General features: G+C 41.1%; 1 protein-coding gene across 8 annotated transcripts in view; it reads right to left on the bottom strand.

The window, feature by feature from the left end:
- Positions 1–26,737, bottom strand: part of TPD52 (tumor protein D52) — a 168,005-nt gene that overhangs the window by 47,613 nt on the left and 93,655 nt on the right. For 2 of the 8 annotated variants that reach the window (XM_053558581.1, XM_053558585.1), the window contains exon 1: positions 8,924–9,229. The exons of 3 other annotated variants lie outside the window; for them this stretch is intronic. In XM_053558581.1, coding sequence (XP_053414556.1) covers positions 8,924–9,062 — 139 coding nt within the window. In that variant the 5' untranslated portion in view covers positions 9,063–9,229. Of the gene's footprint in view, positions 1–8,923; positions 9,230–26,737 lie in introns of those variants that run through there. 3 more of the 8 variants (XM_053558582.1, XM_053558583.1, XM_053558584.1) reach the window with 3 other exon arrangements.

Here is a 26,737-nt window from a genome sequence, read left to right on the forward strand (position 1 = left end):
CAGTGTACATGTCTGAATAAATCTTTAAAAACTCAATGAACAGGCCAGGTGTAATGGCTCACACCTGTAATCCTAGCACTGTGGGAGGCCAAGGCGGGTGGATCACTTGAGCTCAGGATTGGAGACTAGCCTGAGTAAGAGTGAGACCCATCTCTAAAAAAAATAGCCAGACATGTGGCAGGCACCTGTAGTCTCAGCTACTCAGGAGGCTGAGGCAGGAGAATCACTTCAACCCAAGAGTTTGAGGTTGCTGTGAGCTATGACACCACGGCATTCTACAAGGGCAACAAAGTAAGACTGTCTCAAAAAAAAATCAATAAATGTAAAATTTTAAATTTTACATGACAATAAAGCACTGTTGGTTTTTTGGTTTGCTTTTCTAGTTCAACTTACAGCATTTTTTCTCCTTAACAAAATACCAATACTTCTTACAATCTGTGCTGTCTCAGAGTTGACAAAATACAACACTTCCGACTTGAGAGAGCTAGTGAATAATTTAAGGCAGATGAAGTTCTTACACTTTTGGCCGTAGTGGAAATGTGTGTGAGGGAGTATGATCCAGGAAGGAATAGTAGGACCACCCAGAATGACAAAGAGAAAAGAGTCCCATCTTAAAGGGGTACCTAGTTCTAAATGGGTAAAAAGTTAAAATTAGAAGAAATAAAAGCTAGTGTCCTATTGCACAGTAGGGCAACTATACTTAATGTATTGAATATTTCAAAATAGCTAGAAAAAAGGATTTGGAATATTTTCACTATAAGGAAATGATAAACATTTGAGCTGATGTGTATACTAATTACCTTGATTTGATCATTACACAATGTATACATGCATTGAAACATCACATTGTACCCCACAAATATAAATAATTATGTGTCAATTAAATTTTTAAAAATAAAAAATTAAGGGAAAAATTTCAAAAAAAAAAAAAGGGGGGGGTACCTAGTTCTAGACTACAAAGTCCTGGGTGGCACCTGTGGCTCAGTGGATAGGGCGCCAGCCCCATATACTGAGGGTGGCAGGTTCGAACCCAGCCCCGGCCAAACTGCAACCAAAAACTCTCAGAAAAAAAAGAAAAGAAAAGAAAAAAGAACTTGAATAGACTACAAAGTCTTCGTGTCTCTTCCTTATCTTTTCATCTGAGAACTCAACATCTAGGCAGAATGTTAATAAATACTGTATTCAAATGGATATATTGGTTAAAGATTTGATCGAAGCAACTTTCTCTTCACTTTCCCATGCATAACCACATTTGCCACATATTTCCACAAATTTCAACCAGGGAAAGCAGTAAAAGCTGCTTTCATTAAAAATGCAGAACCTACAATTAAGCCATGCATAAGAGTTCCTCTCCTTGGGTGCTGTGGCCCCATCCTCCCTCCCACTTTGGAGCACCCACCTCAACAGTTCTTCATCTTTGACTCTCACTCCAATTAAGACCAACTGCTTCAAGACTTCCTATGAGTAGCAATGAAAAGCTTTTTAGCCATCTCATACCATTTTAGATCTGAAAAGAATTTTGAAGCCTCTAATTCAAGTGCTTCATTATGAGACAGAGGTTTTGAAAAAGAATAAAGATACCTATGAGCTTTGAAATGAGATAGTGTTGTGGGCTGTACTGTCACCTTAAATGAGACATTCGATTGCCTAACCTCCCAGTCCCTTAACCCCTGTTACCTGTGAATGCATCTCTGTTTGGAAATGGGTTCTCTGCAGATGTAATCAAGTTAAGATCAAGTCATACAGGATTTGGGTGAGCTGGAATCTGAAGGTTAACGCCTTATAAAAAGGAAATTAGAACAAAGATGAAGAGAGCAGACAGACAGGTGCGATACACAGTGCACAGAGACACAGAACACCTGTGACAAGGGAGATTAGAACACAGATCTAGAGAGCAGAGAGGTGCAATTCACAGTGCAGAGAGACACAGAACACCTGTGACGAGGGTGCTCAGAACACAGATCTAGAGAGCAGACAGATAGGTGCGATTCACAGTGCACAGAGACACAGAACACCTGTGACGAGGGAGCTCAGAACACAGATCTAGAGAGCAGACAGATAGGTGTGATTCACAGTGCACAGAGACACAGAACACCTGTGAAGAGGGAGCTCAGAACACAGATCTAGAGAGCAGACAGGTGCAATTCATAGTGCACAGAGACACAGAACACCTGTGAAGAGGGAGATTAGCACACAGATCTAGAGAGCAGACAGGTGCGATTCAGTGCACAGAGACACAGAACACCTGTGACGAGGGAGATTAGAACACAGATCTAGAGAGCAAACAGGTGCGATTCACAGTGCACAGAGACACAGAACACCTGTGACGAGGGGGACAGCGATAGGAATGATGTAGCAACAAGCCGCGGGAGGCCAAGGATTGCAAGCCACCAGCTGAAGTGAGTAAGCAGCAAGGAAAAATTTCCTTGGAGGTTTCAGAGGGAGCATGGCACTGTCAACCCCTTAATTTCAGATTTCCAACCCAAAGAGACAAGAAGTTTCTATTTTAAGCCACCCAGTTTTGCTATGCAGCCCAAGGAAACTAATACAGACTGAAAAGTGTATAAAAACTGATCCAGCCAACTACTAGTGGGGAGACCTTTAACCAAATATTTATCCTCAAAAGAGCCTCAGACCCCCTTACCTATAAAAGGTGCGCCCAAGGATTTGTCATTTCCCCACTTTATTTGCCCTGCAACTCATCCTGGAGATTTCTTCTCTCTTCTTCTCTTCCACGGGGCTTGGCTCTCAGGCTAAAGCTCCCTGAAGGTCTCTGTCTTCTCCGATCCATTCACCATCCTGCCACCAAAGCGAGCTTCCTAGGGCTTTTATCTACCACAACACTGCCCGCCTTGAATCCTTTCACAGCTTCCAACCTCCTCTTAAAGCTTCTTGCTCTTGACAACTTGGACGCCCCACACACCCCTCCTGCTGCTGCCCTCACTGCCCAAGGCCCTCCCACTGCATCTTCCAACTCACCCCACACCAGGTTGCGTCCCTCAGGAAACCCCAGAAAGGACCTCGTTAGAACAAGAGTTCTCTGTTGCAACACCACAGACATTTTGAACTGGAGAATTCTCTGTGGTGGGGGCTGTCCTAGGCATCCTCCCGCGTAACCCCCAGGCCTCTACCCTCTAGATGTCAGTAGCAGCCCCACACCCAGTTATGTCTCCAGGAGACTAGTTTTTCAAAAAGGAATGTATAACTCAAAAAAAAATTTTAATATAACTCTGTTTTTTGTCCCATTTAATTTTTATTATGATAAATACATGTCTTTTTATCCATTTTTAAGTGTTTAATTTAGCAACATTAATCACCTCCATATATCTCTCTAAAACATGCTCTCTTTTTTGTCTTTGCACAGAATATTTTCTCTGCCTGAAAACTGCCTCCCTATTTTTCCAAGTCCCATTCACTTCAACAAGTCAGTTTTAGGTTTCTCCTGCTTTTGAGAATTTCCCTGTGTCCAGGCTGAGAAGTGAGCCTTGGCTCTGGGTTTAGCAAGCTCTGTGTGACATCTTCTGGGCTAGAATGTGACCTGCAGCTGGGCGGTACTTGGCCTTCTGATCCTGTGCCTTCAGCCCCAGCACAGCCTTTGCTGCAAAGTGGATCTGGCACACAGCTGCCCATCAACACACTCTGAATTAGTGAATAATCAGAAAAAAGCTACACATGACTAAGTTAGAGGCAAAGACCAAGTCTCCTCTCCTTTTCTGCTTTTATTTTGAACTTTCAAAAATTACAATGCATTTTCACATCACTGCTTTTACATACAAAGGACTTTTTCTTTTTTTTTTTAACTTAAAACAGACTAACGACTTCTATCTCATACATAATTTATCCGAAGATTGTTACCATTTGGAGCAGGTCACCTACCTTCATGTTACAGAAGTGTATAGGTGGGTACAAATGATAGCTCACAGAAGGAAGAACATAATACCAGGTATCCCCAAGAAAACTTAAGTAGGAGGGAAGAAAATGCCAGAGGAGTCGTCTGAGATATCTGCAATTTAGGCTGAATTTTAACACTATCTACACCAGAAAGTACTTGTTAATGTATAATTGAGCCCTAGAAGCTTCTCTGGGGAAGAAAACTGCATACACGTCTCTTACAGTCTTCAGATAGACTACAATGGCTGTAAGACCAGAGTAGGAATAAGAAACCTCAGTCTCTAGGACTGTTTTATTTACGTACTAACAAAGGGAAATATGCATCCCCTTTTTCAAATTTAGAGACACAGTTCAAAGTACCTTTAGCGGTAACATCTATGAAGATCACAAGATACTTTTTCCTCTTACAAGCCTGTGTGTAAGGCTCTCACTGTGCTTTTGTTTCTGGATGTGATAAAAATCCCAGAAGTAGGAAGAGTATTTGTAGATTCCCACACCAGGGTTAGTCCCTTCAGGAGACCCCTAAAAGGAGCCAGCTGGAATAGGGATTCTCGGCTGCAGCTCCACAGCCATTTTGAACCGGAGAATTCTCCATGGTGGGGGCTGTCCTAAGCATCCTCCCAGTAACACCCCTGGCCTTTATCCACTAGATAATAGTAGCAGCCCCACACCCAGTTATGGAAACAGACCAGGAGGCCAAAAGGGGAAGGAGGGTTTGAGAGCCACACCAGGCAGAAAGTGCTCTAGGGACTTGGCTTGAAAAGAGGACCCTTAACATGGGTCATGTCCCACCCAAGACAAAAGTGTCACCTCCCAACACTTCACAGAAAGACTGGAGAAAAGGAAAAAAGATCATCAAGGCAGAACACATTAGCATTTTCACATGCTTTACTTGTTCCTTCCAGATATTCCCAAACGTACCCTCAAATCCTGAGTCAATTACTTCAGAGCCATCTCCTCTCCCCAGTGTTCCACCTCCCCCCAAACCAAGTATAAAACTACTAACTGGGACACACTACAAAAGAGAGACAAAGGTCAGCACTGGGAAAATACGGGGATCCCCAAAGAGGAAGTCTCCTCTCCCACCCCCCAGGAATAAGGAGAAATCTCTTCAATTCTGCTCTTGTACTTTGTATGCCATAGATAAGTTTGCTATTTAAGACATGGGAATAAGGAAAAACTTTTCAGGGGTTAACACTTCCCAAAAAAAGTGAGAATGGCACAGTGTAGAAATCAAAAAGAGTAAAACAGAATGAAAAAAACAAAGCCGGCTCAGCGCCCGTGGCACAGTGGTTAGGGCGCCAGCCACATACACCAAGGCTGGCAGCCCGGGCCAGCTAAACAATGACAACTGCAACAAAACACAGCTGGGTGTTGTGGTGGGCACCTGTAGTCCCAGCTATGTGGGAGGCTGAGGCAAGAGAATCGCTCAAGCCCAAGAGTTTGAGGTTGCTGTGAGCTGTGACACAACAGGGAGACATAGTGAGACTATCTTAAAAAAAAAAAAAAGAAAGAAAGAAAGAAAACTAAGCCAAGGAATTCAGGGGTCCTCAAACTGCGGCCCGCGGGCCACATGCTGCGGTGTGATTGTATTTGTTCCTGTTTTTTTTTTTTACTTCAAAATAAGATATGTGCAGTGTGCATAGGAATTTGTTCTTTTTTATATATATACTATAGTCTGGCCCTCCAACGGTCTGAGGGACAGGAACTGACTCCCTGTTTAAAAAGTTTGAGGACCCCTCATAGAGTTTCAAATATGACAGCATTAAATCTAAAATGTCATTGCTCACACTTCCTGAAGTGACAAGAAATAACCAATAGTGCTATAAGCAGCATTCAGGAAGATGCAGCTTTCTGATATCAGAAAATTAATAAAAGGAAGAGAGATTCTATGCAAATAACATGAGGGAAATTATGCTTATAGGTGTTCACAGAATAGACAAAATGCAAAAAGAAAAAAAAAGAAGACACCAACTGTGAGACTTCCTAGGGTGGACTAGCTTCTTAAAGGTGAAATGGAACGATCAGGTCTTAAAGGCACATAAAGAATCAACAGAACAGCCCATCTCTCTCTCAGTAAAACCCTTGACCAAGGGAGAAGTTATGCCTTGAATGATTAACCTGTTCTATAATATCCATGACCAGAGAGGGTGAGATGTTGTGATCTAACAAAAACAAAACAAAGAAGAAAACCCACTGGCTTGAGAATGAGCGTATGTCCAAGTTTAGACTAAATTTTGTGATTTGGGAACATCACACGTATTTCCCAGCCTCATTGTTTACATCTGTAAAACAAAGAGGAGAGTGTGAACTAGTTAGTCCTTACCAGTTTCACTCACTCATGGGTTCAACAAATATTTGTTGAGTCATAAATGTCAAGCACTATTTCAGGTCCTCAGGGAAACAGCAGTGAACAAAAAAACACAAAACTAGCATTTCTTAATGGAGCTTATATTCCAAATTCTGTAGCTTATTATAAGTCAGTGTTTTCAAACTATGGGTTGTGACCATTTAGCAGTACCAGGTGAGCATTTTAAAAAGAAATGGAATAGAATAGTATAAAATAACAGTCATCACATACAGTAAGGATAAGTTCTAGTTCATAAAATTTTGCTTTGGTTATTGATGGATATTTGTGTTTATGAGAATCATGGGTCAGGAAGTATCAGGCATTTCTGAATATAGGTTTGTCATCCCAAAAAGTTTAAATGTCCATGACTTTTTTTTTTAATTTATTATTAAATCATAGCTGTGTACATTAATGCAATCATGGGGCACCATACACTGGTTTTATATTGCATTTGGCATATTTTCATCCCACTGGTTAACATAGCCTTTCTGGCATTTTCTTAGTTATTGTGTTAAGACATTTATATTCTACATTTACTAAGTTTCACATGTACCCTTGTAAGATGCACCGTAGTCTGTGACTTTTTAATACAGCCCCTGGCCTCATCTTAACTTTCATTCCCACTGTGTCTTATAAATATCCTGCCTGTAGATTAACATGCATTACTTTCTCATATGCCCCACGATAGCATTTTGGATAAATAACAAGGATACATTCTTTTCAGATAGGCATTCCCAATCTTTCTGACAGCATGCCTTTTTATAGCAGTCCTTTTTGTCTGCATTACTTGTCTGCTGATCAAGAAAACACATAGGGGCCAAAAGCACATGAACTTTTAGTGGATTCAAGATGTGTTGGTCCTAAGAGCACCTACATAGAAATATAAAGAGTACAAACCCAACGAAGGCACATTATTCTTCCACCTACACACCATGAGTCCCAAGCACAGGAACTGGTAATCACTGTTCTCCAGTCCCCCTTCTATTTGGCTGTATTATAATCACCCTGTTCTTACCAGATGACTGCTTATGGTGGTTCTGTTGGTTGAATGCTCACCCCCACTATCCTTTCAATTTATTAATGCAAACTACTAAATCGACACGCTCATGAATACATGAGTTTGTTTTAAATTGTTCTTCATTTGCTTTTTTATTTTTATATTTTTAATACTACAACTCTAGGGACTTTCAGACAGCTACTAAGAATTGTGAAGGTTATTTTTGTGATTTGCCTAGAGGCCCACCCGACCCTACAATAGTGTGCTTTTGACAGAAAACATCCAAAGGCAGCCACGTGGTAACTGGGAAAGTGAAAAGAGATGAAAGGAGGCAAGCAGGTGAGAACTTGAGAACTAAAAGAAACAAGCAGCCTCGGTCTTCCTGGGAATCTCTAATCTTTGCTCTCTGATTGCCAAAATCTACCTGAAGATTGCACCTGCAGCCCCAGCTTCTCAAAGGTTTTTACAGTCCCTCATCACTTAGGCTTTACTGTGTTATCCAGCTCTAACTTCCCCACTCTGTGTGCTGCCTTTATATATAAGATTTATACGTTAGAAAAGGGCTGGGCATGGGGAGACTCCAGGCCCCTTTATTACAGAGGTCCCACAGGCAAGACACACTCAGCACAGGAAAAAGCTTCCTGGCAATCTGACTGCCCCCAACAGATATCTAGCAGCTGTCTACCAGCCCCCAACTTCTAGAAACCAGCGCTGGTCCCTCTCTCTGTTATCATCAACATTTTCCTCTTCCTAAAAATCCCAACTACACCCCCAAACGTGGTTATCAGTTGCAACCAGGATTTGGAGGAATGTTGCTTTAGCACATACCCTGCTGCCAGCAAATCAACAAACCTAGAAAACTTATAGCTAGAGTTCATGCTATAGCCTTTACCACTTTTTACTAAATTCCCCCTTTTTTTAGCTTAAGAAGAACAAAATTTGACCTATTCTTCATTAATAAGGAAAAAATTAACTTCTGGGAACACCTGGTTGCTTCTCTGGCTAGAGTTATGAGAAGGTCATTCAGCCATTGCACAGTATCGGCTATAAAATGTGGGAGCCAGCCTGGTCAGCTAAAGCTGCCTCCAGCTCTGTGCTGCCCTGGGCTGAGAAATGAAGACCGACCCTCCCTGACTGTGCTCCTGGCCCTCACAGCAATCTCATGCTGGCACATTTGCAGGAGTAGCTACTTCCAAAGGTACAGCAATTTTGAGTTTTTCTTTGAAAAAAAAAAATTCTTGCCACTCTCAATATTCTGTAACAAAACTCAGGGCATCCATTAGTGGGATCTTAAATTTAGTCGGTGAGTCAGCTACTTTAACCTTGTTTTTCTAAAAACAAATATCAGCAAAGTCTTGGTAAGTTACATAGACCACTGGAAATCAAGGCCTTCAGAGTCCTCCTTTGTTGTTACCAGCTCAACAAACTCAAAGGGAGGTGGTTTTATCAAAAGAGAAGAACTCTAATTATCAACTAACTTTAAAATCTAACTTCACAGTATACAGATATTCTAAATATTTAATGAGCTATCTATCTCTTTGCTTTGAATCTAGAACATCTTAGTTAGCTAGTTAACAACCCAGCAATACCCTGGGACATTTTCAATAATTTTAAAGCCAGGCAAACTCCAAGTTATGTCTAGATTTGATTACAAGCAAGCTTAACTTTACAAAATTAGTAGTTACCAAATTTCTGAAGAGTAGGTGATCCAGGTGGAGATGAATTTCCACTAGGAGACAAGTAGAGATAGCTTTTGTTCACTCCTGTATCAAAATCAAACGGGGACTGGTAGTCCTCATATAAGTCCATCTCTCTACAATCCATTCCAGGCAAAGGCAGAAGGCATGGCTTTACAACCTCGGAACCTGATTCCTCAGATGAGTACAGCTTTGCTCAGATTCCCTTTTGCTGGATGCACCCTCACGACAGAAGTCAACCACAGGGCTTAGATGCGCTGGCTTCCGGGTGATACAGCATTTCCTTCAGGAGAACCCTCCTGACAAACAGACCTATTTAATAAATGACTTATCCTGAGCAACCTCAGGAGGAGCTCTAGTCACCACCTGTTGTTAATTTCAGTCAACAATGAACAACCTAGGCAGGGGAGCAGCTTTCCTCAGTAAACAAAGGCGGGCCGGTTCTGCAACGTGGCTCAGGTGTACAAACAGTTCAAACCCACATCAGAAGTTGGCAGAATTACAAGAAACTACAATTTATTAATTTTTTTAAACAGTCAGCTGACCACAACTACACCAGGGCAGATTTAATCTTCTAGGACAAGGAAGGATTACCAGTCAGTAATCTCCCGCCAGTGCCATCTGGGTGGTACTTTTTTTCCACCCCGGATTACAGCAGAATTCTGAAAGCCAAGCTTCCTGGTTTCCCAGTCAGCTTTCTAAACACAACTTGGTACAAAAATAAAGCTAGATTTCCATTACTGCTTTATCTAAAGTGGAGTCTCGGTGAGTACTACAAAAATTTCAAGCTTTTATTTCTTTTCTCTTTTTTTGAAAGATGTGTTTCAGTTACACGCACAGGAAAGAGAAGAACCAACTTTAAGGGTAACACTCCCAGGTGTTCCCACCACCTTCTTTGTTTGACTAAGGCCCTGCCTCTGCCAGCGACGCAATAAACCTGTGTGCAGCCCTGCATAGGGACCAGGCCACAGTTAGTTTATAAAACAAAACTTCCAAGTCACCAAATTCATTTCCTTTAATACAGATCTCTTACCAGAACCTTTCTATGCTGACTGTGGCCTTGACTAAAGCCAAAGCATATGCAGCTCCAGCAAGTTCTAATATGGAGGTAAAATAAAAATAATGGCAACCTGCCATCTGGTGGGCAATGGTCTAAAACTGCATAACGAAAAAAGGCAGTGTTCTACCTTTCCAAATCTACCTAATAAAAAGAAAACTCAAGACATTCTCTCCTGGAATTGGAAGCAAATTTAAAACCTGAACTTAAAGCACAGGGGAAAAATATCAGTCTGTGTCTAGGAAATAAAATATGGATGACCTGAGACAAACATCAACTTATGATCTGTTTTTACATACAATGTACACAAGATGATTTTTAAACTTTTTTTGTTCATCTCATGTTGTACTCTTCGTGGCAAATCTTTAAAGCTTTTTAAATGTTTAACAACAAAAAAACTTTTTTTCTGCTAAAAGGTGCCAAAATTTAAGCACTATAAGTGTCATTCATTGTGTATTTTAAAATCAAATAAATGGTTTCTTTTTATTATTTGAAAATGAAATCGTCTGGTCTCTTGAAATCAAAGTCTCTCTGCTGTGGCAGGAAAGTCACCAGACTTATGTCCCTGGACTAGAACATGGTTCAGGGGTCCCTGGTCCTCTCCATACTGCCTGCATTTGCTCATTAAATCCTGGTAGAAAAAGCGTTTCTCTGCTTCTTTTCTTGTTCTTCCTCCTAGAGCCACAAGTATTAAAGGTAACTAATACTGACACAGGCACAAGGCCAGCTGCAGCCACTTCCACATTTCTCACCGTCTCTCAAGTCCACATCCTTGACCTTGTGTATTGACACCCAGGTCACAGCCTCCACCTGAAGTGCCGCCATTTTCTGCTTGCCAGTCATTCATCCTTCAATGCTCAGGTAGAAATGCCACCTCTTCCCAGAAGTGTGCCTGCTGCCACCTCCCCACCCTGTTCCTGTCCCCTCCTGCCCCAGCAGCAGCAAACAGAATGTGAAGTGCCCGCTGTCTGGAGGCTTTACAGCAGTGTCTCCTATGAAGGTGTGCTGGTAATCAGTGTGGAACAGAAAGGACCCACGGGCAGGGCCTGGTGGCTCATGCCTGTAATCCTAGCACTCTGGGAGGCCCACCTGGAGAGTTCTGGGAGAGACCCAGCTCAATGGACAGTGTGGCAAGTGTCTGCTGTCTTCCCTGTTTGGCACTCTATTTCCCTTGAGGGATTCTACTTGTTCCATGGGGTTCTGGGGGAAGAAATGATTGTAGTTCCCACCTTCTCCTGGCCTTATGTGGGCCTGTACTTCAGGCAAGAGAACCAGTGCTGAGACCGAGAAGGGACAGAAGTAGAAACAAGTAAGGGATGGGGCAGTAGCACCAGGCCCCTGCATCCAGCTATCCTGGGCTTCCCAAGTTATTAAACAAACATATTTCTATTCTGCTTCACTTGGGGTTGGAGTCAGATTCTATCACTTCAACAGAAAGAGTCCCTAAATATCTACTTTCTAACCATATCTCCCACTATTACCCAACCATATTTCAGCCAAACTTCATTTTCCTGTGTCTTCAACAATTTTCTTGAACCAGAGTCTCCTTTTTCTATATCTTTACCTGTCAAAGTACTAACTGCTAGTAAAGCCCTACAGAAGAAGTTAAAATGTATGTCATGTGTACATTTTAGATGCTATCTGAAATGAAAAAAATAAGTTACACGTGCCTACTTAACATAGATTATTTCAAGTTTCTTTTTCTTTTCTTTTGCGGTTTTTAGCCAGGGCTAGGTTTGAACCCACCACCTCCAGCATATGGGGCCGGCGCCCTACTCCTTTGAGCCACAGGCGCCACCCAAAACATAGGTTATTTCTTTTTTTTTTTTTCAGTTTTTGACCTTTATTTCTAAAACATAGGTTATTTCAATGCTAAAAGGAACACTGATTTAATAGAAAAATATGCAATATCTTTATACAATAACATAATGGTAAAAATATATATTTTTAACATGAAAAGATATTCTTGATACATTTAGTAAACAAAGCATGTAGTACTGTATGATGCATATTTGCATAATAATCCGAGAGAGAAAGCAAGCAACCAAAAGAAAGAAAATGAGCAGAAAGAAATCTATGTCCTACGACCCCAGAAAAGAGCGCATGCCCTGAAGTGCCAGCAGAGGGCGCGCAAAGGCAGCTCCGAGCTTTGCTCCGTGGAGCCAGAGACTTGATTACAGTGGGCAATAAGAGGACTGACTCAGTTACTGCAAAAACGGGAGTCGGGAGGTATGAAAATGTCTATAAAGAAAATAAGATTCTGTCTGCCTACAAGATCACTCAAATGTGCTAGCGTAAATCTCCCTCAAATCTGAAAGACATTGATGGGATAGTGTGATTTTAAAAACTATTCAACATACAAAATCTCCTCTGTGGTCCCCTGAAGAGCATCTCAGAGGGAGACGATGTGGCTGCTAAACACACAGGTATTTGGGTAATTTAATGCGTCACGCTGACAGGGCTGCCAGCTTGAAGGGGCTCTGGCGAACCCAATAGGGGATAATTGGACCACTGAAATAATTAAAGAGAGCAATGGATTACAAACCATTAGAAAAACAGGAATCCAAAAGTCTCTGCAAACAACAAATAGACAAATAAAGGAAAAGAAAGATGACCCCATTACAGAAGAATGCCAGCCTGACCAGCCTTGCGTCACATGTAATCAACAGATGCTAAATCCAGGGAGAAATTTGGATGAATAGCAAGATATTTATCACTCTTTAAGTGCCTCTCCACAGATTAACTAGTTAACAAAAAGGAAAACATTGAACAGTACAGTGGAGAAATGGGCAACACTTAGACCGGATGACCAAAATAGCCATCACCCAAGGAGAGGCAGATGGATGTGAGTCTTCAAATACTGTACTCTGAATACTACCTAGGCAATGTTCAACTGGGAGTGCAAAACCTGGATTTAACTGTGAGGAAACATCAGGTAAATCCAAAATGAAGAAGGTTCGATTTTTTCCTCTATTTTTTTACTATACTCCTTGCTTGCAAGAAGAAAGGTTCTATTTGTAAAAGGAAAGGAGCTGCATTCTTCAAAAACATCTCATTAAAGACAATGAAAGGCTATGAAAACAATCCATATTAAAGAATACTAAAAAGATACAACTTAAGATCATACCCAATCTTAGACCGAATCCTTCCTTAATAAAGAAAAAAGAATTCTGAAAAAGGTATTACTGAGTCAATTGAAAAAAAAATTGGAATATGACCACAGATTTAAGTTTTGTATTAATTTCAAATTTACTGAAGTTGACAACTTTCCAATAATTGTGCAAGAGAATATCTCTATTCTTAAATACAAACCAAAGTTTTTAGAGGCAAGGGCCCTGATGTATGCAACTTAGTCTTAACTAGTTCAGAAAATCACACAAGACTGATAGAACAGATAGGGTAAAATGTTCACAATGAGAGAATCTGAGCAGAGAATGCAGGTGTTCTTTATTCTCATTCTTCCAATCTTTCTGTAAATTTGGAAAAGGCTTTTTAAAAAATGATGGAAAAGAACTCCTCTGCATCAGATTTAGCAGCCTTGAGGGAGCTGGAGCAAAAAGGACAACACCACTCACAGCAATGATGGGAGAGGGAGGAGCCTAACAGGACTGAGCTATGGCCACAGATTAGACACACAGGCACATCCTGGTCCCCAGCTACTTATTCTGAGAGCTGAGAGGATGCTCTTCACCTCTGGCTGCAGCAGCCTCGGATTCATCCTCCACAGAGGGTCTCATCATCACCTCCTTTGCTGGCCACATCTTCCCAGAGGAAGACAAGAAAGGACTCTGTCCCACAGTCAGGATGAAAGGGTGGGAAGGGATTGAAATTAGTGACCACCACCACCCTTTCCCCTTACTTATTTCAATGCTAAAAAGAACACTGATTTAATACAAAAATATGCAATATTTTTATACAACATACAATAACATAATGGTAAAAATATATATTTTTTAACATGAAAAGATATTCTTGATACATTTAGTAAACAAAGCATGTAGTACTGTATGATGCATATTTGCATAATAATCTGAGAGAGAAAGCAAGCAACCAAAAGAAAGAGAATGAGCAGTGCCACAGTACACAAATTTCAACTCAAAAAATTGATTTTGTGCACAAAAATAGAAACATTGATGTTTGGAACCAAATAGAAAACCATGAAATAAAACTAACATCTTACAGCCACCTGATCTTTGATAAACCAAACAAGAACATACACTGGGGAAAAGAATTCCTATTCAATAAATGGTGTTGGAAGGACTGGATACCCACAAGTAAAAGACCTGCACCTCCCACCACTTACAAAAATTGACTCAAGATGGATAAAAGATTTAAATCTAAGGCATGAAACAATAAAAATCCTCAAAGGAAGTATGGGGGAAACTCTTGACGATATTAGCCTAGGGAAAGATTTTATGAAGAAACCTTCCATGGCAATTGCAACAACAACAAAAATAAACAAATGGGACTTAATTAAACTGAAAATAAGGAAACAACAACCAAAGCAAATAGACAACCTTCAGAATGAGAAAACATATTTGCATATTATGAATCGGACAAAAGCTTGATAATTAGGATCCATAGAGAACTCAAGTTAATCAACAAAAAAGACCTAACAATCCCACATATCACTGGGCAAGAGACATGAATAGAACCTTTTCTAAAGAAAACAAATACTAACAAACATGAAAAAATACACATCATCCCTAATCATCAGAGAAATGCAAATCAAAACTACCCTGAGATATCGCCTAACTCCAGTGAGAATGGCCCACATCACAAAGTCCCAAAGGGGCAGATGCTGGCATGGATGTAGAGAGAAGGGAACACTTTTACACTGTTGGTGGGACTGCAAACTAATACAACCTTTTCAGAAGGAAGTATGGAGAATCCTTAAGGAATTGAATTTGATTCTGCAATCCCGTTACTAAGCATCTACCCAGAAGAAAAAAATCATTTTATCGTAAGGACATTTGCACTACACTGTTTATTTAAGCTCAATTTACAATTGCCAAATTGTGGAAACAACCTAAATTCCCACCAACCCAGGAATGGATTAACAAGCTGCGGTGTATGTATACCATAGAATACTATTCAGCCATTAAAAAAGATGGAGACTTTACATCTTTTGTATTAACCTGGATGGAGATGGAACACATTCTTCTTAGTAAAGCATTACAAGAATGGAGAAGCAAGAATCCAACGTACTCAATTCTAATACAAAGATAGTAGATGAGCTAAAGAAGGTGTGGGATAGGGAATTGAAGGAGCAGGGAGAGGGTTGGTGGGGTCACGGTGTATGGCACACCTCTTGGGGATAGTACACAGAATAAGAGGGACTTCATCTAACAAATGCAATCAGTGTGACCTAATTCTTTGTACCCTCAAAGTATCCCAAATAATAAAAAGAAAAAAAAACTGAAATCTCATATTGATTTAAAAAAGGGGGCTTTGTTTTAAATGTGAAATTCCATTTAAAATTACACAGGTTGCTGGGCTTGGTGACTCATGCCTATAATCCTAGCACTCTGGGAGGTTGAGATGAGTGAATCACTTGAACTCAGGAGACCAGCAGGACCAAGAGTGAGATCCCATCTCTACTAAAAACAGAAAAAGTGAGCCAGGCATTGTGCTGCATATGTCTAGACCCAGCTATTTGGGAGGCTGAGGCAAACTCTCTGGAGCCCTAGAGTTTGAGGTTGCTGTGAGGTATAACGTGGCGGGGGCACTCTAGCCTGGGCAACAGGGTGAGACAGCTGTCTTAAAAAAAAATCACACAGGTAGATGCTCCCTGATTTACATAATTTCTCAATCCTCAAAACCTCTATGAAGTAAATACTCTTTCTCCCCATTTTTCAGAGAGAAATGAGGCATAGACAGTTTATGCAAACATCTCATCAGATATAAAGCTAGCAAGGAGTTGGAATTTGAAACCAAGTACTGCCTGCAAGGCCCTGCTTTTAGAATCAGGTGATAAGCCTGCCCATCCCACACAAATTCCCTGAAGATCTTGCTACAATGCATAGTTTGCAAAGCTAAGCACCGGTGATGGCAGGATGCTGGTCATGGACGCATGGGACCCCACTCAGAGCAATAAGGTGACAGAGGCTCTTGAATGGAGTATGAACTTGGTTTTTTATCACAGTAAAATAACAAATATTCATTAACATTTACTTAATCCTTACAACAAAGGGTCAGTAATGTTCTCTCCAACTTGCAGATGAAAACATGAGGAACTGAGAAACAAGGCAAGTGTCCCAAAGTCTCACAGCGCGGGCTCTCCTCACACTGCACTGCACAGTTGGGAGCCATCTGGAGTGATCGGGAATGGAAAAAGCAGGGGCAGAGCTGTGCTTCTCACCTCCGCATGCCCCTGGGCTGCAGAGGGAGAAGGGAAATCAGGAGAGGTGCCCAGCAGCAGCACCATGGGTGTTACTCTCTGAATTTTGTCCTACCAAATTCCTGGGCCGACGCCCAAATCCCCCACATGACAGTATCTGGAGATTGGTTCTTGAAGGCGGTAACTAAGGTTAAATGAGGTCCTAAGGGTGAAGCCCTAATCTAGGAAGAGGCGATGTCAGGGATGTGCCCAGGCACCCAGGTAAAAGGCCACATGCCGGCACAGTGGCTGTCTGCAAGCTGAAGCCAGCCCTGGGCCCGTACCTGGAATCCAGCCTCTTGGACTTGAGGCCTCAGAAATGTGAGAAAATAAATTTCTGTTGTTTAAACTGCCCAGTCTGTGGTATGTGATGGCAGCCCAGGCCAACTAATATGAAGGGTACGGCCCAGGGAGCACCAGTAGGAATGCGAGGCACAGACAGGCTGCAAGAGCCAGGGAGGGGGCGAAACAGGCTGGAGACCACCAGATGCCAGGAGATAAAACGGCTGATTCCCCAGCAGGAGTCCTGAAGATGGCGACAGCGTCAGTGAAGATGGTAACAGAGTGTGATTCAAGAAGAGTAGGGCCAGCCCCATATGCTGGAGGTGGCGGGTTCAAACCCAGCCCCAGCCAAAAACTGCAAAAAAAAAAAAGAAGAGACAGACGAGACTTCAGCTGATAAAGAGAATGAGTTCCATCCTGGCTCAGGAGACTTCTGTATGCAAATGGCCAGCCAGTGGTTAGAAATTAACTCTAGAGCTCAAAAAAATTTGGGGTGGGGGTGGGGGGCAAAAATACCAATGTGAGACACCCAGGGACAGTCAAGGAAAAGCCCAAAGAGGAGAGAGACGGCAGGAGGAGAGGAGAGGGGAAAGAAAAGGGAGTGAACACAGGCAAGCAGGAAGCAGACCAAAGAGCCTACAAAAGGCAGGCAATGCCCTTTCAGAATATAGTAACGATGCTTATGACTCACCCCTGAGGAGCCCTTGCTGCGTGCCAGACGTCCTTCTATGCACTTCACACCAACCCTGCAAGGTAGGGGCTTTTCACTACCCCATTTTACAGACGGCAAAACTGAAGCACAGAGTAGTTAAGTAACTTGCTCCAGGAGCATAGCTAAGAAGTGGTGAAGCTGGGCTTCTAACTGGCCGTCTGACTCCAGTGCTGACAAGAAGCACAACACCTGAAGAAAACCTCAAGTGACCAGTATCACAGGACTAAAGGGAGGAGAGGAGGTGGACAAGAGCAAAGGCTGAAGACTCTTAAAAAGAAGCCACTGGGGCGGCGCCTGGGGCTCAGTGGGTAGGGCGCAGGCCCCATATACTGGGTGGCGGGTTCAAACCTGACCCCGGCCAAACTGCAACAACAACAACAAAAAAAAAAATAGTCAGGCATTGTGGCAGGTGCCTATAGTCCCAGCTACTTGGGAGGGGCTATCTCTTGCTGAGGCAAGAGAATCGCCTAAACCCAGGAGTTGGAGGTTGCGGTGAGTTGTGATGCCACAGCATTCTACCAAGGGTGACAAAAGTGAGAGACTCTGTCTCAAAAAAAAAAAAGCCACTGGACTTGGTGTCCTGGTGATCTTGCTGGGAAGCTTTAGTAAGAGTGATAGTTTAAGTCAGAAAAAGGGACATTGAGGCCATGGAAGGAGAGGTAGAAGCAAGTGAAAAAAAGGCAAAACAAGTTTTTCTTTTTGTTTTTTTTTGTTGTTGTTGTTTGTTTTTTGAGACAGAGTCCCACTTGTCACTCTCGGCAGAGCACCTAGAGTGCCATAGCATCACAGCTCATAGCAACCTCCAACTCTTGGGCACAGGTGATCCTCTTGCCTCAGCTTCCTGAGTAGCAGGGACTACAGGCGTCTGCCACAATACCTAGCTATTTTTAGAGACGAGGTTTTGCTCTTGCTCAGGCTGAAGCATGTGAGCTCACGCAATCCACCCACCTAAGCCTCCCAGAGTGCTAGATTACAGGCATGAGCCACCTCACCTGGCCTTCAAACAAATTTTCTAGGTGTGTGTGTTGGAAGAGTCGAAGGAGGCACTGGAAGGGATGCAATGGGCATCAGCTGCGGGCGAAGCAGGTACACGTGAAGGCTTTGTGGCCCTGTCCCTACTCAAGGTGCACTTCTGTTCCTACACCAAATAAAGTTCCACTAAATCATTCCACCTTTCCTTTAAAAACATATGTCAGTGGGTGGCGCCTGTGGCTCGACGGAGTAGGGCGCTGGCCCCATATGCGGGAGGTGGCGGGTTCAAGCCCAGCCCTGGCCAAAAACTACAAAAAAAAAAAAAAAAAAACACATGTCAGCCTTCAGATTAGTAACTTTGCATTAAAAATTTGGGAAATATTCCCTATGGGAATGTGACTTCTTTCCCTTTTGATTATCCACCACAAAGGGGAGAAAGTCTATGGTGGCACAGTATTATAAGAAAAACCTATTCTTGGGCAGCGCCTGTGGCTCAAAGGAGTAGGGCACTAGCCCCATATACAGGACGTGGCAGGTTCAAACCCAGCCCTGGCCAAAAACTGCAAAAAAAAAGAAAAGAAAAAACCCATTCTCTATGGAGGCCCCTCCCACAATAAAAATTAACAAACTAGCAGGCATACACCAATTGCATCTAATAATTATTTTGTAAATGCAAATACTCTTTAGGTAATGAGTTTTTTTACATCTAATAATTATTTTATAAATGCAAATACTCTTTAGGTAATGAGTTTTTGTGTTTTTTTTTTTCCTTGAGACAGAGTCTCAAACTATGGCCCTGGGTAGAGTGCTATGGCGTCACAGCTCACAGCAACCTCCAACTCTTGGGCTTAAGCGATTCTCTTGCCTCAGCCTGCCAAGTAGCTGGGACTACAGGTGCCCGCCACAATGCCTGGCTATTTTTTGGTTGTAGTTGTCATTGTTGTTTGGCAGGCCTGGGCTGGATTCGAACCTGCCATCTCCGGTGTATGTGGCTGGCACCCTAGCTGCTGAGCTACAGGTGCTGAGCCATTTAGGTGATGAATTCTTAAAAAGTACAAATCCAGTCTCAGTGCCCATTGCTCAGTGAGTAGGGTGCTGGCCATATACACTAAAGCTGGCGGGTTTGAACCCAGCCCAGGCCTGCTAAACAACAATGACAATTGCAACAACAACAAAAAGAAATAGCTGGGTGTTGTGGTGGGCACCTGTAGTCCCAGATACTTGGGAGGCTGAGGCAAGAGAATCGCTTAAGCCCAAGAATTGGAGGTTGCTATGAGCTATGACGTGCTGGCACTCTACCCAGGGCAACATAGTGAGACTCTCTCTCAAAAAAAAAAAAGAAAGTACAAATCCATTGGCTTGAGCTATTGGCTTGCAAAGAGATTCTCCCTTGGTAGGAACCCCTAAGTCATGGTAAAATGTTATTCTGCCTTCTCAAAATAATAGAAACTGAGTCGATATCAATCAGTAGCCAAAACAGAATCTTTTTTTCTTTAATAGATTTTTTGAAATAGTAAACAGCAAGAGTGATATATAATGAGACTTCGTTCCTTCCCTCAAACCATGTCCTACTATATAATCTGGGTAAGCCTTTAACTGGGAGAGCCAGAACCTGTTGAGGAGTCTCAAGAATGCCTATAATCTACCACAAGCAGCCAGAGACCAGATTCTAAAATATATAAAAAGGTCTTACTGGGGAGCAGAGCAAGATGTCAGACCAGAAGGATCGTTCAGCTGAACTCTCTTGGTATGACTGGGGAAAAATAGAGAACCCAGCCATACCTGGCACAGAGACCCTACTCCCCGTGTTACAGCTCAGGGAGCACAGTGAGGTGGTGTGAGCTGGATACAGTGTGTGATATGGATTGTGGAAATCTGACTCCTTAGGCAAGTGATTGTGAGACATGGGGATTAGCTGGCCCCCTGTGGAGGTCCAAGACCTAATGCATCCTTTCCAGAGTTTTTGGTTTCTGAGGAAGCTTCACATTATGTGGAAAGCTTGGAACAGTGGGCTGACTTGAATAGTATACAGCAACCAGATTTGAATACCAGTTGGAATGGATTTGCCATTGGTTTGGTAGCTGGTGAGTCAGCCAAACTGAGATGCTGGTGGTGCCATTATGGGGAAGTCATGAGAAAGTCTTACCAGAGACCTAAAGCACAGCCATCTTAATTCTGCCTGCTGAGATCAGAATTTCACTCTTCAGACAGGCTGAGGGACTCCCCCACCCCACAAGAACTAGTGTCACAGGGCACTGTGAGACCTACCCCTGAAGGATTCTGGACAGCTTTAAGATCCAGAATCTGCAGGGTCTGAATGCTGAGAAAACAATCAGGCAAACACCAAAGGTAACTAAGTTGGGAATAAAGACCATAGAGATTTCCAGCTGTGTTCTCTGTTTCCTAAAAAACCCACAGTGCCACCTGGTGTCCTGGTGACATACTGTGCCATATATATTCCTATTAAAATTGATCTCATATTCAAATATACATATATATATTTGCTTATTTATTTTTAATATTTTTTTTTACTTTATTTTTTTCTCTCTCTTCTATGTTGCTGAGGTTGCTGCTGTTTGGGGCAATATGAGATTTGTTTTGTTGTATTTTGCTTTTGCTAATTTGTTTGGTTCTACTTTTAACTTACATTTTTACTTACATCAAGAGCAAGGACTCCTATATTTTTGGTCATGGCAGAGGAAGAGTTTAGATTTGCTCAGGTTGGTAAGAAGCTCCTGATTTCGGCCCAGCCTCTCAAAATCCCTGCATTACAGATGTGGCCTTAATGATGTGCTGATCTATACAATGTTTTCTATCACTCTCATTCTTTCTTCCCATCCTCATTCTCTCCTGTTGTTCAATTCTTTTCCTTCATCCCCTTCCATTTTGGCTTTTTCTTTTCCTTTTCTCTTTCCTTCCTTTTTTCTGCTTTCTTTCTTTTCCTCTTTTATCTCCCTGCTTGTGCTTTACACTTCTCTTCCTTTTGCCTTATACCAACAGGCCACTTCAAGACCTAAGCACCAAGACAAGGTAATTTGAGGCAAAAAGGGAAGTGAGAAGGAAAAAAGGAAGACAAAAAGGTGAACAAGAAGAAAGAACACATGAAGAGGAACCAACAGAAAATTTTGGGCAACATGAAAAACCAAAACAGAACAACTCCCCCAAGAGCCCATGAGGGAATCTTCTACTAGAGAAGATTCCACCTATAAAAAATTAATGGATTTGATAAAAAGGTAATTTGAAATACAGATGGTAAAGACAATTAAAGGACTGGACGAGAAAATGGAAAGACAGAATCAAAAGTCAGATGAGAGATATGTAGAATATAGAAAGGATATGGTGGAGCTTAAGGAAATGAAGGAGACAATCAGGGAATAGAAAGATGCAATAGAAAGTATCAAAAATAGGTTAGACCATGGAGAAGAAAGAACCTCAGAGCTAGAGAATAAAGTTTTCCAGTTAACCCAGGTATTCAAAGAGGCAGAAAAGAAGAGAAAGCAGAATAGTCTCTCAGAGAACTATAAGACTCCATGAGGCATTCAAACATATGAATAATAGGGATCCCTGAAGGGAAAGAAGATTGGTTCCAGAAGTATGGAAGCTCTACTGGAGACTATAATAAATGAAAACTTCCCTAGTTATACTAAAGATCCCGACACACTTGTTTCAGATGAGTATCGAACCCCAGGTCATCTCAACTCAAACAGAGCTCCTCCAAGACACATTGTAATGAACCTATCCAAAGTCAAGACAAAAGAAAAACTTTCTGCAAGCAGCCAGGAGTAAGGACCAACTGGCCTACAGAGGCAGAGCCATTAGAATGACAGCAGACTTTTCAACTGAAATTTTCAAAGCCAGAAGAGAATGGTCATCTATCTTTTTTTCTTTTGCAGTTTCTGGCCGGGGCTGTGTTTGAACCTGCCACCTCTGGCATATGGGGCCAACGCCCTACTTCTTCAACATTCTTAAACAAAACAAATTTCTGCCCAGAATTCTGAGTCCTGCTACACTAAGCTTCAAAACTGATGAAGAAATAAAATCATCTGTGGATATACAAACACTGAGGAAATTTGCCACAGTAAGACATATTACTGGAAATACTTAAGACATATTCTCAACACTGATCATCACAATAGACCACCAGCAAAGTAAACACCCAGAAGCTAAAGGTCAAAAGTTAGCTTCCACAATGGTGCAAAGGATAAAACTACACAACAGGCTTTCACAAAATAAGATGAATAGAACTCCACCACACTTATTGATTCTCTCAATAAATGTCAGCAGGTTGAATTCCACTGAAGAGGCATAGGCTGGCAGAATGGATTAAAAAAAGCACAAGGCGGGTGGCGCCTGTGGCTCAAGGAGTAGGGCGCCGGTCCCATATGCCGGAGGTGGCGGGCTCAAACCCAGCCCCGGCCAAAAAACCAAAAAAAAAAAAAAAAAAAAAAGCACAAGCCATCCATATGTGGTCTCCAGGAAACACACCTAGCCTTGAAGGATAAATCAAGACTCCATGTAAAGGGATGGGAAAACAGTATTTCAAGCAAATGGAAATCATAAGAAAGGAGGGTTTGCAATCTTATTCTCAGATACAAGGGGATTTAAAGCAACTAAAGTTAAGAAAGACAAAGATGGACAATTTATACTGGTCAAGGGAACAATACAACAAGACATTTCAATTTTAAATATTTATGCACCCCAACTTAAATGTTCCCAGATTTATGAAACAGACCTTAATGGGTCCAAGCAATATGATATCCCATAACCCCATAATAGCCAGGGACTTTAACCCCCCTCTGACAGAACTGAACAGATCCTCCAGAATCTCTAAACCGAATCTCTAAACTCCCCTCTAAACAGAAACTAAACAAAGATACAAAGGTCTTAAATGTGACCCTAGAACAAATGGGATTAATAAACACATAGAGAACACACCATTCCAAAGCTAAAGAATATACATTTTTCTCATCAGCCCATACTCCAAAATAGACCACATCCTAAAATACAAAATCAAACCTCAACAAAATTAAAATAATAGAAATTATACTATAGTGATCAAAACAGTATGGTATTGGCACAAAAACAGAGAAATAGACATCTGGAACTGAATAGAAAAATATGAGATGAAACTAACATCTTACAGCCACCTAATCTTTGATAAGTCAAACAAGATCCTACACTGGGGAAAAGAATCTCTATTCAATAAATGGTGTTGGAAGAACTGGATAACCACATGGAAAAGACAGAAACTGGACCCGAACCTCTTACCACTTACAAAAAACTGATTCAAGATGGATAAAAGATTTAAACCTAAGCCATGAAATAATAAAAATCCTCAAAAAAGTGTAGGAAAACACTTGAAGATATTAGCCTGGGGAAAGATTTTTATGAAAAAGACTTCTGTGGCAATTGCAACAACCACACAATAAGCAAATGGGACTTAATTAAACTGAGAAACTTCTGTGCAGCTAAGGAAACAACAACCAAAGCAAATAGACAACCTTCAGAATGAGAAAAGATATTTGCCTATTATGAAGTGAACAAACGCTTGATAACTGAGATCTACAAAGAACACAAATTAATCAACAAAAAAAGACCCAACAATTCCTTATATCACTGGACAAGAGACAAGAGACAAATGGCTGACAAACATATGAAAAAATGCTCATCATCCCTAATCATCAGAGAAATACAAATCAAAACTATCTCAATATCACCTAACTCTAGCGAGAATGGCCCACATCACAAAGTGTCAAAGCTGCAGATGCTAGCATGGATGTGGACAGGAGGAACACTTTTACAATGCTGGTGAGACTGCAAACTAATACTTCTTTCCCTTTTTGAGAAGGAAGTATGGAGAATCTTCAAAGAACTCAAATTAGACCTCCCATTTGATTCTGCAATCCTGTTACTAAGCATCTATCTACCCAGAAGAAAAAAATCATTGTATCATAAGGACATCTGCCCTAGACTGTTTATCACAGCTCAATTTACAATTGCCAAATTGTGGAAACAACCTAAATGCCCACCAACACAGGAATGGATTAACAAGCTGTGGTATATGTACACCATGGAATACTACTCAGCCATTTAAAAAAATGGAGACTTTACATCCTTTGTATTAACCTGGATGGGGTGGAACACATTCTTCTTAGTAAAGCATCACAAGAATGGAGAAGCAAGAATCCAATGTACTCAATTCTAATATAAAGACAGTAGATGAGCTAATACAAAGTGTGGGGTAGGGGAATGGAGGAGCAGGGAGAGGGTTGGGGGGTCACGGTGTATGGCACACCTCTTGCAAACAGGACACAAGTATAAGAAGGACTTTAACAAATACATTCAGTGTGACCTAATTCTTTGTACCCTCAATGAATCCCAAACAATTATTTTTAAAAAGAGGGAAAAAGCTTTTGAATACTAAGTGAAGAAACAAAAAGCAAAAAAGGTCTTACTATTTCTCAATTTGGTCATCTCAGGATATGTTCCTGCCACTCCTGTTCTCACACTATAGAGATTTCATTAGCACAACAGAATAGAAAGATGGGTTGATATTTGCCATGTACCTACAAATTAACTACAATATACAGATTTTTCATTTTATAAATAGAGTTTGAGTTAAAATTTTATGGTCACTCCACACAAGATTGGTGGTTCCCATGATTACAGGCTCAGGTAACAGACTTCCAATCATTGCTCCTCAAACTTCAAAATGGACATGAACCACTGGGGAGGGCTGTTAAACTAAAGGCTGATTTAGAAGGCCTGGGACAGAATCAAGACACTGCCTTTCAGGGCAAGTGTCAGGTGATTTCTGATGCTGCGAGTCAGGCTTTAGAGAAAAGCTGCTAAGTTTTATAAATATATAAAACATGTATATTTATGTATGTAAGTCTATATATATATACACACATACATACATACATTATATATATATATACACATAAAATTTCTTTTAAATAAGACAATTTTTATAACCAAATGGGTTTTGCTTTTTTTTTGTTTGTTTTTGTTTCCCTTCTATCCTAATAATTCACAAAGCAAGCAAATTCAGACAGGACAAAACTGACTATGTCACAACAGGGCATACAGCAGCCTGACTTTTTCAATAGGATAATTACTTGGAGTCTGGAATTATAACAATAATGAACAGAGTCTGGATTAATGGCTCAATAACAGGAGAATGAAAGCAGGACATTCTGGCTAAAATTATTAATGATGTATTTGAGAGTACAGTGGTCTCTATAGCAAGATTATTGGAAGATAAAGAGGTCTAGTTCAAGATAAATGTTTCCAATTTGCTGAATAAGTTTAAAGAGAGGTCTGTAGCAGTGCATAAACACAATCCACTGTCAGAACCCTAGAAGGAACAACGAATTGGCAGAAAAAATTTTAATTTGGTAAAACATCCACAATGCTTACACAGCTATTCCTAGCAACTACAGGCTCGTATGAAACAGTTTTCCTTAAGGAAGTGGGCATTCGTCAAGAACTGCAGAAGGCACTTATTTAAAATTAATATTGGACCACGGACTTCTATCAGCAGCAAGCTGAGCCATACCAAATGAGCTCAAAATACTAACTCATGCATTGAGGTGGCTGAACTTGCCTTTAAACTCTAACAAGCCAATTTCATGTACCCAGTGAGTCAACCATTAAATAAATACATAGAATAATTTTTTTTCTAAATTTTATTAAGAAACTAGAGGTTCACACCTATAATCCTACCACCCTGGAGGCCAAGCTGGGTGGATTGCTTGAACTCAGGAGTTCAACACCAGCTAGACCCCTGTCTGTATTAAAAATAGAAAGGAAAAAAGAAATAGTACCCCTTGATTGCACCAATGTACACAGCTATGATTTAACAATAAAAATAAATTAATTAAAAAAAAATAAATTAGCTGGGTGTCATGGTGGGCACTTGTAGGCCTAGCTACTAGGGAAGCTAGGGCCAGAGGATCACTTGAGCCCAAGAGTTTGAGGTTGCTATGAGCTATGATGATGCCATGGCACCCTACCCAGGGAGACAAAGTCAAAAAAAAAATTGTTTTAATTTTTAAAAAAATTAAGAAACTGAATCTCATGCCAAAATTTATAGCTCTGATCTGAACCCGCTACTCTACTCATTTCTAGTTAAGAAACACCATTTCCAATTCCAAATTTCACATACTTTCCTTTTTAAAGACAATTACCAATGCCACAAGTAAACTCACAAGTAGCTGGTCATTCTGAAACCAAATCAATGGCTGGAAGGCTTTAAGAGTTCCTCTCTGCCTTTGGGCAGAAGACTGAAGACCTGACACTTTTAAAATATCTCACTATAAACACCACTATATTTATTACTGTAAAGGCTCCTTATTGACTTTTCTCAGAGCTTTATAAAACATCATTATCAAACAC

The sequence above is a fragment of the Nycticebus coucang genome, chromosome 13 (assembly GCF_027406575.1).
Source record: "Nycticebus coucang isolate mNycCou1 chromosome 13, mNycCou1.pri, whole genome shotgun sequence".
In the NCBI taxonomy this organism is placed as follows: Eukaryota; Metazoa; Chordata; class Mammalia; order Primates; family Lorisidae; genus Nycticebus; species Nycticebus coucang.